The 15,205-nt window shown below is 56.0% G+C and overlaps 4 protein-coding genes across 5 annotated transcripts in view; 1 reads left to right on the top strand and 3 right to left on the bottom strand.

Annotated features, from left to right (window-relative positions):
* Positions 1 to 411, bottom strand: part of OSBPL7 (oxysterol binding protein like 7) — a 10,647-nt gene extending 10,236 nt beyond the window's left edge. Inside the window, 2 exon segments of the mRNA XM_077776826.1 lie at positions 28 to 153; positions 263 to 411. Coding sequence (XP_077632952.1) covers positions 28 to 153; positions 263 to 337 — 201 coding nt within the window. The 5' untranslated portion in view covers positions 338 to 411.
* Positions 412 to 3,498: 3,087 nt separating this feature from the next.
* On the bottom strand, positions 3,499 to 9,080 carry MRPL10 (mitochondrial ribosomal protein L10). The gene is made up of 5 exons (XM_077776813.1): positions 8,978 to 9,080; positions 7,034 to 7,203; positions 5,599 to 5,763; positions 5,222 to 5,366; positions 3,499 to 4,456 (listed from the first exon to the last, which is right to left on the bottom strand). Exons 1-5 carry the CDS (start codon positions 9,027 to 9,029, stop codon positions 4,200 to 4,202), a joined length of 789 nt encoding a protein of 262 aa, XP_077632939.1. The 5' UTR covers positions 9,030 to 9,080; the 3' UTR covers positions 3,499 to 4,199.
* An 87-nt stretch (positions 9,081 to 9,167) lies between these two features.
* LRRC46 (leucine rich repeat containing 46) lies at positions 9,168 to 13,991 on the top strand. The gene is made up of 8 exons (XM_077776812.1): positions 9,168 to 9,521; positions 9,613 to 9,718; positions 11,002 to 11,110; positions 12,037 to 12,083; positions 12,344 to 12,453; positions 12,619 to 12,688; positions 13,029 to 13,177; positions 13,480 to 13,991. Exons 1-8 carry the CDS (start codon positions 9,512 to 9,514, stop codon positions 13,845 to 13,847), a joined length of 969 nt encoding a protein of 322 aa, XP_077632938.1. The 5' UTR covers positions 9,168 to 9,511; the 3' UTR covers positions 13,848 to 13,991.
* Positions 13,992 to 14,746: 755 nt separating this feature from the next.
* SCRN2 (secernin 2) overlaps positions 14,747 to 15,205 on the bottom strand; it is a 3,368-nt gene continuing 2,909 nt past the window's right edge. The window contains exon 7 of one of the 2 annotated variants that reach the window (XM_077776839.1): positions 14,747 to 15,037. In XM_077776839.1, the coding sequence (XP_077632965.1) occupies positions 14,879 to 15,037 (159 nt within the window). In that variant the 3' untranslated portion in view covers positions 14,747 to 14,878. The remainder of the gene's footprint in view (positions 15,038 to 15,205) is intronic. The other variant, XM_077776840.1, reaches the window with a different exon arrangement.

Here is a 15,205-nt window from a genome sequence, read left to right as displayed (position 1 = left end):
CCCCTCCCTTTGCCCTCCCCTCCCTACCTTGTGCCAGCCCTTCAGAGGCCACTTCCGTTTCTTGAGCAGGTGGCCTTCCTGCCTCTCGGGCATGATACCCTCTGCTCCCAGCCTGCCCCGCGACTCCTCCACCACCTCCCACAGCTCAGAGGCCTGCAGTCCAGGACAGAGAGGTAGGACAGCGGCTGGTGAGGTGACCAAATCTGCCCCCCACTTGTGGGCCAAGCCCTATCCACCCACTGCCTGCTTCCCCGTCTCAGACCTGCAGGGCACTGGTGGGCTTTGCAGACTGAATGTTCTCTGCCAAGGAGTTAGGAACCCTCTCTTGGAAGTCCATGGAGATGGGAGCGGCCACTCCCTGCTGAGAAGGTAGAGCAGGGTGGAGGGAGAAGGTGTCACCTTGTCCTCGGGGGACCCGTCAAGCGAGAGAGAGAGAGAGAGAGAGAGAGAGAGACCCCATTAGTCCAGGCCCTGCTATCACCTTCCCCACCTCCAACCCTTCCTGCCTTCCTGCACCCCCTGAGATAAGAGTTCACCAACATCTGCTCACCTGCCCTGCCTCTCTGAGTCTGTCCCTTCCCCACCCTGGGCAGGTTTCCCTGTCTACACCCTCCAGCTGTGGCCACTGCTCTCCGAGAGGTGAGCTAGCACGCAGCCCGCAGGCCAGCGCCAAGAGAAAACCACAAAAGTCCGCCCAGCCCCACCTTGGGCCCACATTCTCAGGCTCTAGGAAACACTTGGTGCTTTCTCTGGAGGATTCCCTGGGGGGAGGGGGGCCTGGGCGGGTAAGAGGCATGGGAGTAAAAAAAAGAGACTCTAAAAAAGAGCAGAGGAATTTAGAGACTGGACAAGCAAGATCTCAGCCTGGCTTCTCTTCTTTCAGGACCCCCGGGCACTCCTCCACCTGCTGTCGTGGGTTGGAGACTCGTCTGCCATCCCGACTCCCCGCTAATCAGTCTCCAGATCCTCTGTCTTCTATATTGGGAAACTGAGGCCTAAGCCAGCCTCCACTGTTCTCTGTGCCTCCACCCTAAGATGCCCATCTCAGACCCCGCAAACCTGCATTCTACCATCCCAGTCCTTCGGGTTCCTGAGAAGTAACACCCACCCAGAGAGAGCAGGGGACCAGGCCCACTGAGGCACTGTGGGTGGGAGAAGAGGTGGCCAAGAACAAGCCAAGGTCCACACAGTGTCCACAGGCGCCCTTGACACCAGCCCTGGCCATCCTGGCTCCACGAGAAGATCAATAATGCATGAGGCTCTGTGTGTGTGAGGCAGGGAGGGGACTGGAGGGGCGAGGCTGGCCTGAGGCTGGGGAAACAGATCAGATCTTCCAGTGGAGCCAGTAAGCACCTGAGGAGCGAAGGCCGGGAAGGGACAGGGACGCAGTGGGGTAGTGGTGGCCAGGAGGTAGGGACGGAGGGGCCTGGAGTGCAAGAGGCTGACCCGGGGGGTAAAACTCCTTCATTTGGCCATTGAAAGTTCCCAAACTCTTCCAATGTTTGGGTATCTCCGTGTCCTTTTCCTGGCCCCCTAGAATCCTGGCCCCCCACTGCTGGCGGGTGGAGGGGGAGGCTCTGTCAGTAGAGGGTGTGGGGTCGAGGGGAGCCCGGTGGGTGCCGCATCTCCACTTCCATTCCCACCCCAGTCTCCGGAGGGGCAGACCCACCAGCTTCAGGTGGGAGGAAGCCTGCCCCGGGAACGTCAGCCAAAGGCAGCGCGGGCCCCTTACCCCAGGGTCCATGGACACCAGTGCTCCTTGGCCCGCGCGCCGCTCGGCCTCTGAGTCACCGTCTCCGAGTCGCCCGCTCCCTCCTCACGGAGCCTGAGCAGAGGTAGCAGCTGCTGCAGGAACCAGGAAGGAAGGAGACGTCGGAGCCTCCCCTCCAGCCGGATCTCCCCACCTCCCCCTTCCCGGCCCCTCCTCCTGCCAAGCTCTGGGCGGCCGCTCAGCTCTGCCCCCCTGCTCCCGGGAGGACTCAGGGCTGAGTGGACTCCCCAGCACTGAGGTAGCTTGGGAGTGGGGGCAGAGTCCCCGCTGGGCACAGTTCCAGATAGACCGCAGAGGACTGGGGAGCTGCTGGCCTCAAGCCAGTGGTGGTAAAGGGTTTACTCGTACTAGCATTGCCTTGACCCTAGTTAGTACCCAAGGCCATTTCCTCATTAACCGCCCCCCTCCCTCATTTTACATCTGAAAATAGATTGCAAAATTTGGAGCCAGCAAATGTATCAGGTTGACAGGAAGGGACGGATGCCCCTGGGGGACCACGACAGACAGTGCCAAGAGCACGGTCAGCAGGCCAGCCACGGCTGGAGAGGGCCAGGCAGCAACCCCCACAGAGGCTGCCATTGTGGGTGATGTCCCACCAGGTCAGGACCCGCTGGGGCTGGAGGTACCTGTGCGTTAACACAAACCCCCAGCCTGCATGGTCTCTGGATGCGAACTGTGTCTACAACAGTAATGAGCAGGCTGTTAGAAAGCGCTGGCTGGAGCCTCTCAGGTGCCCCCAGCCTCCCTTTCTGAGCACCTCTGCTCTGGGGTGCAGTGCTTAGCACAGTACTCAATTCTAATTAAAAATTAGCTCTTAAAGAAAGGTCTGAACCTCATTAAAATAAATGTGAAAAGGACGGACACCTTTAAGGACAGTGAAGCTGCTTTCTGGAAAGTAGGGGTTTTTTTTAATGGTAGGGCCTCAGGCATCACCAGCAGGTGAAGGATGCGATGCAGGGTTCTTTGATCCAGGTTCTTAGACCTCAGCCCCACCCAGGCGTGGTTTACCCTCCAGGACCCTACACATCTCTCAGGAGATGCCAGTTCTCCACGCCATTCAGAGCCTCAGCTCGGCTCCTGCTGCCCCGGGAGGGTGTTGTTGGCACCCGGCAGGCTTCCGGGAATCAGGGAGAGCACCGGGCGCCACTGGCCAGTCGGGCCTGGACATCCAGGAGCCTTAAGGACATCCAATTCACTTCGTATTGATCAGGCATCGCTGGGGCATACAGCACAGAGCTGGGCACTGTGGGAAACTGGTCCTGGACCAGGCCGCAGAAAGGCTGCTGCAAATCGTGACTGCCAGCATGGTGCCTGTCCAGGACTGAGGAAGCTGTGGCATTGCCCCAAGTCTGGGAGTAAAGCTTGACAGCTACCTTGCCTGCGTCAACTAAGGACAAGGGCAGGCTTCTAGTTAAACGTTCTCTCTCCTTCATTAGGAACTTCTGGTTCTCCCAAGATTTGGAGGAGGCCTCCCTGCTGAGAGCCTCCAGACCCCTTCATTAACACAGAATTCTGGTTTGCCCCAGCTCTTCCGCTCGGAACCACTCGGGATGTGTTAGCTACTGGGCAAAGCAGGCGGCCGCCTTCAAAAGGACAAGCATGTAAGAGATGCCATTTGTGGGATTGGCCCAGGGAGGGAAGAGACATGGAAAGGAGGGGAGGGGAAGTGAGGGAGGGGCTGAGAATTAGTCGACAGGGATGATAAGCTGGCAAACAGCAAAACAGAGTAAGTAAAATGAATGCATTTCATTTTATCACAAAGCAGCGCTCCCAACCTTTCCAGAACACGGCACACCCCCAGGGCGGAGAACTGACACTCAGGGACTCTAATGAGGAAGCTCTAGGGCAGAAACCCAGGACACGGATCTTCAGAGCAGAGAAAGCCTGATTCAAGTCCCTGTTCTGCCTTTTATGAGCTGCATGACCTTGGGCCGGCTATTAAACTTCTCCGCCCTGTCGTTTTCTTCTCTGTGAAACAGGGAACACCATGTAGAGTGGTGGGCACGGAGCCTGGCACAACAGGCTCTCCAGAGATGCCATTACCCAGGTGAGCTGTTCCAGCACGTTGGACCCACGAGGGGATAGGCTGGGACACGTGCAGCAAGGGGCAGTGGACACAGAGGCAGAGAGCACATCCTCATCTGTTCGGCTTCTCTGCCTGGGACATGGAGAGCTGAAAGACTGCCTCCACGAGGCCCCAGGATGGGGAAAACTGGGACAAGACAGTGATTAAGAGCCTCCATTGGGAACTGGGGTACCGGAGAGGCTCCCCATCTCTGAGTGGCCCCGTTTCCGAGGAGGTTGTGGCCAGTGCAGTCGGGTAACACACGCCACCCCCCACCCCAAGTTCTTCCACGTCTCTGATGGAGGATGGCATGGCCGGCAGGGGTACAGTGCGTTTGCGGGCAGGCTGAGTGCAACAGGCCGGCTACGAGTCCGGAGCGGGGTCAGCAGAGCCAGGCTGCCCGCCGGCTGGCACGGCGGCGTCCCTTCCGTGCTGCTGCCTGAGGTACTGCTCCAACAGGGCCGTCAGCTGGAGGGGCTGGTGCTGCAGCAGGAAGCGGGTCTGGGCCGAGAGGAGGCTGAGCCCTCCTACCAGCTCCCCCTGCACCAGGGCCAGGCTGGGAAGCTTGGCGTAGTTGAGGAAACCCTGCCTGCTGAGGATGGTGTCATCGATGCAGCCACCTGGAAGAGCACAGGGTCAGCCGGGCGCCCCACACACGCCTCCTTCCCCTGCAAACAACGCTCCGGCCTGATGCTCCAACGCATGCTCTGTCGCCCTTCCTCACCCCGCAGCCTTCCCCCAGATCTGGTTCCCACCCCGGGCCCACCCAACCCCCACTCTGCTTGGGACTGATCCCCTCCCTTCTTTCCTAACTCTTGCCTAGAAAACCCTTACATAAGACCTCCACCTGGCCCAACCCCCACTAAGTCACTGTTTCCTAAACATTCTTAAAAGAACCGCGGAGCATGTGTGTATGGTGGCAGGGACCCACAGAGACCTAAAAAACCAGTCTTCTCTATAGGAGAATCATCTCTGAGGGTCTTACCTTCGGGTGGCGGGGGCGATGGGTCTGGGAAACATGGCTCACTGTCCCTCAGTGCCCTGGACCTGGGCTGTCTGAGTATCTTCGTCTGTGTGGCTTCCAGCACCCCTACTCCACTGTCAGCCTCAAGGTGTCTGAACTCCCTCTCCCTGCAGGGCCCTCTTCTTCCCCCTTCTTCTACCCAGTGCAGAAACGACGCAGGGTAGTGAGCCAACACGGCTTCTCCGGTGACACAAGTGGCCCTCAACAAATGGCGCTACTGACTCAGGCCCCATCTGTGAGAGGATGTCCCCGCCAAGGATGGCCGCAGCCTTACCCGCGTGTACTTAGCAGATGGCCCCAGGCTGCTGTGGCCCCCACTGCCCTCCGCCCCCATCCTCAAGCCGCAGGGGTGCGTGCTCACCTAGCAGGGGCAGGAAGGGCAACCCCTTCAAGACGCGCACCATCTCCTTGACTTTGGGCTCCTCACTGACCAGCAGCATGTTGTGCCCCACGAAGAGGGGCAGCAGGTTTTGATACTTGGAATCTGCTAGGAAGGGCTTCAGAACCTGGAACGGCAGGAAAGAGGGCTTCCTGGGGACCCATGGGAGGAAAGGGGCTGCCCACCCTGAACACAGGCCAGGTCACACCCAGGGTGCGAGCCGACGGTCTCCTCGGCCCCTGGCTGCAGTTAAGGCACCGGACTGGAGGAGGCTGGCTTGTGGGGTGGGGAGGGACACCGGGGTCTGGCTGGAGGGTGCGGGGGAATGCAGGCACCTGCACCAGAGGGCCACTCCCTACCTGGTTGGGAAAGATCTTCATCAAGATCTTGTGTTTCCGCAGCTGGTGCCGCATGAGAAGCTTGTCCTCGGCGCTCAGAGCCACGTTCTGGCAGACCGCGATCATTCGGTTGTCTCGGAAAACTGCATCTATCTCCCGACGGAGGAGCCGGATGAGGCCTGTCTCCTGAAGTCAGGAAGGGAAGACCACGGGGACATAAGATGCCCTTCTCTCCTTGTGCCCTTTCCCCCCCAGGAACGGGGGCTGGGGCTCCCAGCGATGGCCAAACAAGGGAAAGATCAGTGTACGAGCAGGAGGGTCGGGGCCCTGCCTCCCAAGAGGTTCCATCTCCCACCCTACATTTTGTCTTTATCAGGTAACAGTGGTCTTTACAGCAGGGTTTTTAACCCTGGGAATGCTCATCCCCTTAAACTGGCCACCAATCTGACCCACTCAACACCGGACAATAACCTGGTCAAAACGACTTATGCCTCAGACACTGTACTCATGTTGAGTGACTTTACCAATTATAAAGACAAGATAATTTTGGGTTAGTGTTGATTCAGAACTGAGGCATTTTCATAGGACAAGGCTTCATTTTCTTTTCTTTTTAATTTTTACTTTTTAATGTTTTTACTTATTTCTGAGAGAGAGAAACAGCATGAGCAGGGGAGGGTCAGAGAGAGAGGGAGACATATAATCTGAAACAGGCTCCAGGCTCTGAGCTGTCAGCACATACCCCGACACGGGGCTCGAACCCACAAACCATGAGATCATGACCTGAGCCGAAGTCGGACGCCCAGGTGCCCCCAGGCTTCATTTTCTGAAGACCGTGTTTCTAAGCATTGACAGCTTATGGATCTGACAATGAGCATAAAGTTATAAATTCTCCACTGCCCTTTCTGTTCTTTTTAAGGATGAAAAAACTCTTATCATTTCTTTAGGAAAACATGGAAACTTCAAGCCCTTTTTTTAATTTTTAAAAAATGTTTATTTTTGTGAGAAAGAGACAGAGCATGAGTAGGGGAGGGGCAGAGAGCGAGGGAGTCACAGAATCCGAAGCAGGCTCCAGACGCTGAGCTGTCAGCACAGAGCCTGATGTGGGGCTCCAATGCACCAACTGTGAGACCATGACTCGAGCTGAAGTCAGGCATTTAACCGACTAAACCACCCAGGTGCCCTTTCAAGATAGGAGATATNTCCCCTGCTCACGCTGTCTCTCTCTCTCTCCTAGAAAAAGAAAAAAAAGAAAGAAGTAAAACATTAAAAAATAAAAAATGAAGGGAATCCAGGGGGCCTGTCCAATCCACAGAGCCCCAAATGCCAAATAGAACCAAGTACAATTCATTTTAAAGCATCTGGATCACAGGGTCAAAGAGGGGAAGTAATGACATGGAGGGCTGCGTCCACTTCATTATGGCCAGCATCCCGGCACCAAGGACAGTCTCCTCCTTACCTCCTGTGGGGGGCTGGGAGGGCATGGTAGGCATTGTGGGTTGATAGCGGGCTTGGGGGGGATATACTCAGTCACGGCCATCAGCTTCTGCCGTTCAAAGTGCATCACGCGACGGTGGCGGGTAACAGCCTTGGAGCCACAGCGGACAGTCTGGCGGGTGGGCAGCCGGCCTGGGAGGGGAAATGGCAACGCTGTGATGTGCAGCCTCTGGGAGTCCTTAGTCGGCCTCCGATGGAGGAAAAGCCCACCTCCGGGCAAGCCAACCGCAGCTCGCAGAGCTAGACTCAACGCCAGAGTGGACCAAGGAATCATCTGCTAGGAATCCTAAACTCCCCAAACTTCTCTTTAATGGGCGCGCGACCTTAGGTCAGCTGCTTGATCCTCGGAGGCTCCCATTTCTCCAGCTCTTCTTTATGCACCAAAAATGGGGAAAGGGATGAGAACAAANGGGGGGAGGAGGCGAGGGTTGAGCAGTTTTTTTCTGAAATGGCCAAATAGTAAAGATTTTAAGTTTGAGAACCATACAGTCATCCCACTGGATCCTGAAAGCAACCACTGATGATATGAAACAAACAGATGTGGCTGTATTCCAATAAAAGTTTATTTATAAAATATGGTGACTGGTCCTGCCACAATATGCGAACCCCCGGTCTAAGCCAGTGGTTCTCAAGGCCTGTCCTAGACCTGCTGAATCAGGAGCTCTGGAGGGGGACCCAGCAAACAGTGTTCTAAAAAGACCTCCATGTGTTACAGATGCAGGCTGGAGTCAGAAAACCACTGCTGGAAGCACTGCTCTGAGGCCTTCTCCCGTGATTTGAAACAAGAGGGAAAAGAAGTTATACGGCCCCCATAGCTGCCCCAAACAGGCCTCCCTTCCCTCTGCTCTTGTTTGCAGCCATGGGTGAAGAGTACCCCCCAGAAGACAAGGGAGCCACTTGAAAGTCCTAGGCCTAAGTGACCCCTTCATCTTGGACAAAAGAACCCAGGCTAGAGCCTACCACTTTCAGCTGGAATCTCAGGGGAAAAAGTTCAGCTAGACGGTGGCTCAAAAGAGAGCAGGCAGGTTTGCTGGGGTGAATGGTTTTATTGCCAGCAGCCACAAAACCTAACAACACAGGCTTTGGGTCAGATGGAACTAGATTTTAATCTCTCTTCTGCCACTTACTAGCTGTGACCTTGACCAGTCACTCAACTGGTCTAAACTTGAATTTCTTCACCTGTAAACAGGGCACGATAATGACTTCTTCATGACAAGTTTTAAGATTTAAATGAGATAATACACGTAAATCATCTATCACTGTGCCTGGCTTTATCACGTGCTCAAAACCATTCATTAAACAAACAGCTATTTCATGCCCACTAATGCCAGCACCAAGCCACCTGCTGGCTATGGTGAGTGAACATGGTTCTGTCCTTAGCAAGTTTGAAGTCTAACACAGGAGACAAACACATAAGCAAATGCAAAATCACAGACTGTGATGGGTAAAGGGGGTCAATACACTGGGTGCAAAATACAAATTTAACAGAGTAAACCTGCTTCGCAGAAGGTGTCCAGGGCAGGCCTGAGGAAATAACATTTAAGCTGAGACGGTATAAAGGTGGCATAGCGCCAAGATCGGGGCGGGCAGTGGTTCAAGCAAAGGAGGCGAGCAAGAGCCAGGTGGTAGAGTATAAGAAACCCAGAGACGGGGAAGGGTACTCGGGCATAGGGAAGAAATACAGTAGTTGTCGTTGACGTTTTTGCTGCGCTGCTGTTATTACTAGTATCCGGAGTTACAGGGAATTAGCTGGAGGAAAGAGGCCAGCGATCCGGCTGGTGTCTGGGGTCATCGAGAGCTGTCTGGAGTAAGAGATTACAGGAGGGGGGTCAGTAGTGGAAGAGAGGAGACAAGAACCAGAGAGCACCGGCCGGTATGCGCCGTGAGGGCCTAGGCCGCTCCTTACCCGCCTGGGGCAGGAGACCCCCTCGCAACCTCCCAGCCAGGGCCGCAGCCATCTCCACCGGAAGAACAGCCTTGAGCTGGGAGAGACCAAAGGAGCTAAGGATTGTGGGACGTCCAGGAGCCGGAAGCCGCCGCCGGATCCGCCGGGTGGGGCAGTAACCCGCATGCGCGCTGAGCCCGAGCCCTTCTAGCCCGCCCTCCCTGATGCCCCGCCTGGCGTCCAGTCTCCTAGCAACAACGCCTCGACTCCCTCAAAGCTCTTTTCTCAGGATCCTCACCCACCACTCTCTGCCCCAAACCCTCCGCTGGGGACTAGCGAAGTCCCTCTGCACCCCTCAAACCCAGACTCCTCGCCTCGATTTACTTTTGTCTTCTACCCCGCCTCATTAATTTGCTCTGAATCGACACTTTCCCTTGTCCCTCAAGTCTCTGAAATTCTCTCTTCTCATACCATCCGCGGTTCCGCCATCCCGGGGACTAAATTGCTCTGCTTCCTTTCGTTTTAGTCCCGCGCCAGGCCAGTAGCCTTTAGATCATGGCCGGAGGTGAGTAGGGAATGGAGCGGTGGGTAGAACCGTTGGATAACAGTAGGGTCAGGCTTCCAAGAATAAGGGAACCGTTTTCATCTTTTCACAGCTAATCTTGCCCAGAGTCCAGAAGAAGGAGGCGTGTGCATTACTGAAACTCTTATCACTAAGAGGAACTTGGCCTTCCCTGAGGATGAGGATCTGTCAGAGAAGATGTGAGTGCCTGTGGGAGGAGAGGGGTGCCGGACGATAGAAACACACAGAATGACCAGTCCCCTGAGCTGTACTGGTTTGCCAGCTCATCTTTGTCCCTCTCTTTACATACCCCACGCATCCAGTCAGTGGTAACGTCCAATCGACTTTGCCTCCTTAAACAGTATTCTATTTCTTTTTTACCATGCCCGCTCAACTGCCTTGAATAACGCTCTTAAGTAAGCCATCACCTCTCAACAAACTCCTAATTAGTTTCCCTGCCCCCAGTCCAGGGTCCCCATATGGTTGCCAAAGTGATCCTTTTGAATGACAAATCTGATCAGGCACTCCCTGGTAGAACCTTCCTTGGCTCCCTAGTTCTTCCAGAATAAAATCCAAATACTTTAGCACGAGTTAACCGCTGCTGCCTTCTTCATTCTCCACAATTCCTCTAAGACCCTATGTTCTCACACCTTAGCACCTTTCTTCTCAGATTGGCACTGAGCAGCCGCACCTGGGGAGCTTGTTAATAATGAAGACTCTCAGGCCCACCTCAGACCTACTGAATCGGAATCTGGGACCCCCCAAGGGATTCAAGGGCACATTAAAGTTGGAAAAGGCCTGGATCCACACATAGTGTTCCTTCTGCTTGAAATGCCTTCTCCTCAGCCCCCTCTCACCTTCCTGGCTAACTCTTACTTGTATATCACCTCTTCCAGGAAGCATTCCCTGCTCCCCTATTCAGGACTCAGTGCACAGTCCATGTACTCCCTTAGTCCCTTCGTGTGTCTGTCATTCACTTGTCATAGATGTTTGGTCTGCTTCCCTAATAGCAATGAGAAGGGACTCTCATATGTCTCTAGGGGGCGCTCAGTAAATGTTGTGGAATTAATGAATGAGTGGATGGATCAGTGATTTTCCTTCCATGGACCACTCAAAAGGGAAGTGAGGAGGGATCCTCCTGCAGAGATGGTCTCATCCCTGTCCCAGCGCTTGCTTCCACCATCCGAGCTGGCCCAGGGAAGGCTTCCCTTGCCTCTGAGTCTCTCCGGGAATCATAAGCTATCGCCCATTTCCCAATCCAAGGGCCCTACTCCTCTTACCCTCTGATCCTTCCCAGCACTACTGTTGGAGATCCAGGTCTCCAGGTTCATGATCTGGACACTGCCTCATGAGTCAAGAAATTGTTCCTGACATCTCAGCAAAGCCACTTAGCCTGAAACCCCTCTCCTACGCCCTCCCATCTTCCCCGCTAAGAGACCACGGAAGTGGGGTCTGTTACACCACCTGCTGACCATTCTCCCAGGTTTCACACTCTTGCTGAACTGCAGACTGTCCGCCTGGACCGGGAGGGGATTACTGCTATCAGGAACCTCGAGGGCCTCCAGAACCTTCACAGCCTCTATCTGCAAGCGGTACCTTCTTGCCTTTTGCTCTTCCTCCCCGCCCCCCCTTCCCTCTGTGGACCAAGTCTGCTTAATGTGAAAGCAACCAGTCAGGTCATCCTGCCCATTCCCTGGTGTTCAGGTGGGCAGACCTTCACTGAAACTGGTCCCAGATGGGGCACCTGGCTGGCTCAGCCAGTGGAGCATATGACTCTTGATCTCAGGGTTGTAAGTTCAAGCCCCACGTTGATTGTAGAGGTTACTTAAAAATAAAAACTTCAAAAAAAAAAAAAAAGAAAAGAAAATGTTCCCAGATGAACCAGAATTCTTGAAAGACAAATCCTCCCAAAAGAGATCCTGAGCGTGCCCTTGAAGCACTGGTTTTTTGGTCAGACACTTCCCTTGGTTTAGACGTTCTTTTTGGTGTCTACCCTAAATCTCTCACGTTCTATAGCTCAAGCCCATTTCCTGTTTTGAAGAAGTGAAAGAGGAAACCATAAGATTCCTCTGCATCCTTTAGAACCTTGAAAGCTGTTTGGTGGTGGTGGTGGGTGGTGGGTGGCTGGTTACATATATATACAACTCCTCCGGGTTGAACATATCCAGTGCCCTTAACCTTTCTTCACAGAAATTTACAAATCAAAGTAATATACATTCATTGTTCCCTCAGTGTATATAAGCCACCACCAAGGCCTTTCCTATTTCCCCATGGCCCCTTGGCTTCCTTCTTGATTTCCAGGTCACTTTATGGTTGTGGGGTGAGCAGGGTATACTTTAATGAAGTTTATCTAGCCCCCACGTTTACACCCCTAACCATCCACCCAGAAAAAGCACATCATCTCAAGGCAGTGACAGTGAGTTTTGGGAGTGGGGTGAACATTCCCAAAGTGCCAGCTCTTCAGCCGCAAGAGGAGACACAGTCTGCTTAGTTTCCCCAACTCATTTGCTTTCTGCAGAATAAGATCCAGCGAATTGAGAACCTGGCCTGCATCCCCTCCTTGCGGTATGTGGTGTTGGGGCTCAGGCCCCGGGGGAAGGGAAACCTGCGAACACCCCAGAGAAGTGACTGGTTCAGAACTCTCCAAGCCTAATGTCTGGTCAGCTCAGGACCCAGCAAGCCTCGCTCTGCTTCTCTCACCCCAGGCCAAGTGTCCCCATTCACCCTGTGGCTGCTCGGCCAGGGGCCCCGGGTGCCTGGTGCTCTCCTCCCTCCCTCTGGTGCTTCTGTGACTCAGCTCTGTCTCTGCACCCCCTCCCCTTCAGCTTCCTGTCTCTGGCAGGAAACCAAATCAGGCAGGTGGAAAACCTCCGTGATCTCCCACATCTCCAGTTTCTGGACCTTTCTGAGAACCTGATAGGAACACTGAAGCTGGGTAGGAATGCCCTTGCCCCAGCCCTCCCCCCCGCCCCCGTCTCCCTATGCTTGTATTGGCGGCAGAGCTTCTGGGCATCCAGAGAGATGGAGAAAACAGGCAGTGGCTTTGGGCCAGAAGGTGGTGGGTATGGGACCCTCATTGCCCTCTCCTTGGTGTGTGCAGATGAATTCCCCCAGAGCCTTCTCATCCTCAACCTGACTGGAAACAGCTGCACCAACCAGGATGGGTACAGGTGAGGAGGCATTGAGGATGGGAAGAAACGGGGTGATGGCTGAGCTCCTATTATTAACCCCACATGGACTCCCTCTCAGCCTGCAAACTTGGGGTCACCATCCAGGGCACCTTCTCGTCTCCCACCCCAGCTCAAGTGGGCCGCCTTTTCTCTCCCACCCCCAGAGGTCCACATGGAGCCTGCCCTCAGCTCTTTGGGGCTGAGCGTGGGCCGTCCTCCGGCTTGTGAACACCACCCGCTGGGTGCGGTTGCAGTGCTGGTGCCTGCACACACCCCCCACCACAGGCTCCCACACCCAGGGCCGCCCTCCTGGGTAGCCTCTGCCCTTTCTGCCCCGCAGGGAGCTGGTGACAAAAGCCCTGCCCCTGCTTCTGGACCTGGACAAGCAGCCTGTGTCAGAGCGCTGGGCCTCAGACGAGGAAGATAAAGACTCAAGCGACGAGGATGAGGAGTTCCCAGAGCTGAGTGGCCCGTTCTGCACGGAGCGAGGTGGCCGGGCTTTCCTAGGCTTGCGCCCTCCCTAGGACTCACCTCTGCCCTGTGGGGCACTGGGGCAGCTAAGATGGCAGCGGTGGGGGGGCTCAGGTGGGGAGGGCGGGCAGCAACCCCAAGCTCAGCTCAGCATCTGGGTCAGAGAAGGAAAGGACAGCCGAGGCCAGGTATCAGCCATCAGGGCTGACAGAGGGTGAGTTTGGGCAGGGGGTTGGCCAGAGACCTCCTGCCTCGGCCCAGGGGCCATCCTGCCAAGCCTGGGGCTCCCATCTGCCACCTACCGTCTCGGCCCCTCGCAGGTTTCCTCGAGGAGCTGGAGCAGGAGGTGAGCAGACACATGGAGCGCAGGCAGCAGGAAGCCCTGACCGAGCACCTTCTGAGGATGGAGACAAAGCCCGTCCTCACCGACCTCCCCGAGCTGCCCTGGGGGGGCCCGGCTAGGGACAGCAGCCCCTCTGTCACTCCCAGGCAAAGGAAGGAGACACCCCCCAAGCCCGCCTCCTTGCCGCAAGCCACCTCTGCCACCAAGAAACCCTGCCCTCTGGTTTCCAGCCAGCAAAGCACTGTCCAGGCAAAGAAGGGGGTCCAAGCAGCCACAGCCCCCAAGGCCTCTCTGGCTGGGGCCCTGGGCACAACCAAAACTGTCACCCAAAGAGTCAAGAAATGAAGTACAGCCCCTCCCGTCTCCACTGGCAACACCACAGGAACAAGGAACGGGGAAGAACGGGGGATGGAGTGGGCCTCTCCTCCTTCTCAGGCCCCCCCTCCTGTGGCAGGAGCCCATCCCAATAAAATGTCTCCAGGCCCTGAATGTGTCTTTTTTTTTTTTTTTTTTAAATGTTTTATTTATTTCTAGGAGAGAGAGAGAGAGACAGCGTGAGCAGGGGAGGGTCAGAGAGAGAGGGAGTCACAGACTCTGAAACAGGCTCCAGGCTCTGAGCTGGCAGTCAGCACAGAACCCGACGCGGGGCCCGAACCCACGAACCGCGAGATCATGACCCAAGCGAAAGTCGGACGCCCAACCGACTAAGCCACCCAGGCGCCCCTCCAGGCCCTGAATGTGTCTTGCAGGTCACTTGGTGGGGTGGGGGCATCTCAGGGGTAGCAAGCAGTCAAGGAAGCGGGAAACAGTCACAGAAACACAGAACCTGATTCTAAAGAGCATGTGTCTGACCTTCTGGGAACTACCCGAAGGGCTGGCACACCTCAGGCGCCCACCCGGCTTCCTGGGGCCTGAGTGGGCATCACCTGTGGAAGAAGCCATCTCACTGCCACTCCTAGGGACTGCCCTTCCAGGGTTCAAGCCAAAGACCAAAAACCCCGTGGTTCTAATCCTTCCCAGACGGTGGCCCCATCGTGCGCCAGGCATGCCCTCTTGTGCGCACACGCTCACACATGGGGGAGGCCACCTCTCCTCGCGGGCCCCTTCTGCAACCTTCTCCATCTCCTCCCCGTCACCCAAGTGAGAAGACCGTGCTGCCCGGCAAGGCCAGCAGAAGCCCTGTAGTCAGCTCAGGGCTGCCCTTTGCCCTCACTTGGCTCTCCTGCCCCCGCCAGACCTGGCATCAAGTTCACCAAACAGGGCAATGACGTACTTTATTAAGGCGAGCTGGCCACCGAAACACGGCTGAGGGGAGCGAAGGGACTGGGCTGATCCTACGACCCCAGGGGTGCTGTGCCCCCACGTCCCAGTGGTGCTCAGGCATACACCTGGCTCTCCCTCTCCACAAAGGCCTGGAAGAGGCCGCCCAGCTCCTGCGGGGATGGAGCCCAGTCCCCGGCCAGCAGCCGCCCCGCAGCCTCCAGGCCCTCCTGCTCCAGATCCCGCTGCTGCTGCCGGAGCCGCTGCCCCCGATCCTGCCCAGCAAAAGTGGAGATGAGTCCCGGGCACAGGCCTCCCTCTGGACTGAGGGGAGCCCCCTGCCACAAGCAGGAGAAAGGACAGGGCCCCCAGCCTTCTCCCTGGCAGCTGGCTTTGAAGGCAGAGACTCCTCTCCTCCCCCTCCCCCCCCCCCCCCCCCCCCC

This window comes from Crocuta crocuta, unplaced genomic scaffold (genome assembly GCF_008692635.1).
Source record: "Crocuta crocuta isolate KB4526 unplaced genomic scaffold, BGI_CrCroc_1.0 scaffold352, whole genome shotgun sequence".
NCBI classification, from domain to species: Eukaryota; Metazoa; Chordata; class Mammalia; order Carnivora; family Hyaenidae; genus Crocuta; species Crocuta crocuta.
This window is presented reverse-complemented; position numbering and strand designations above follow the sequence as displayed.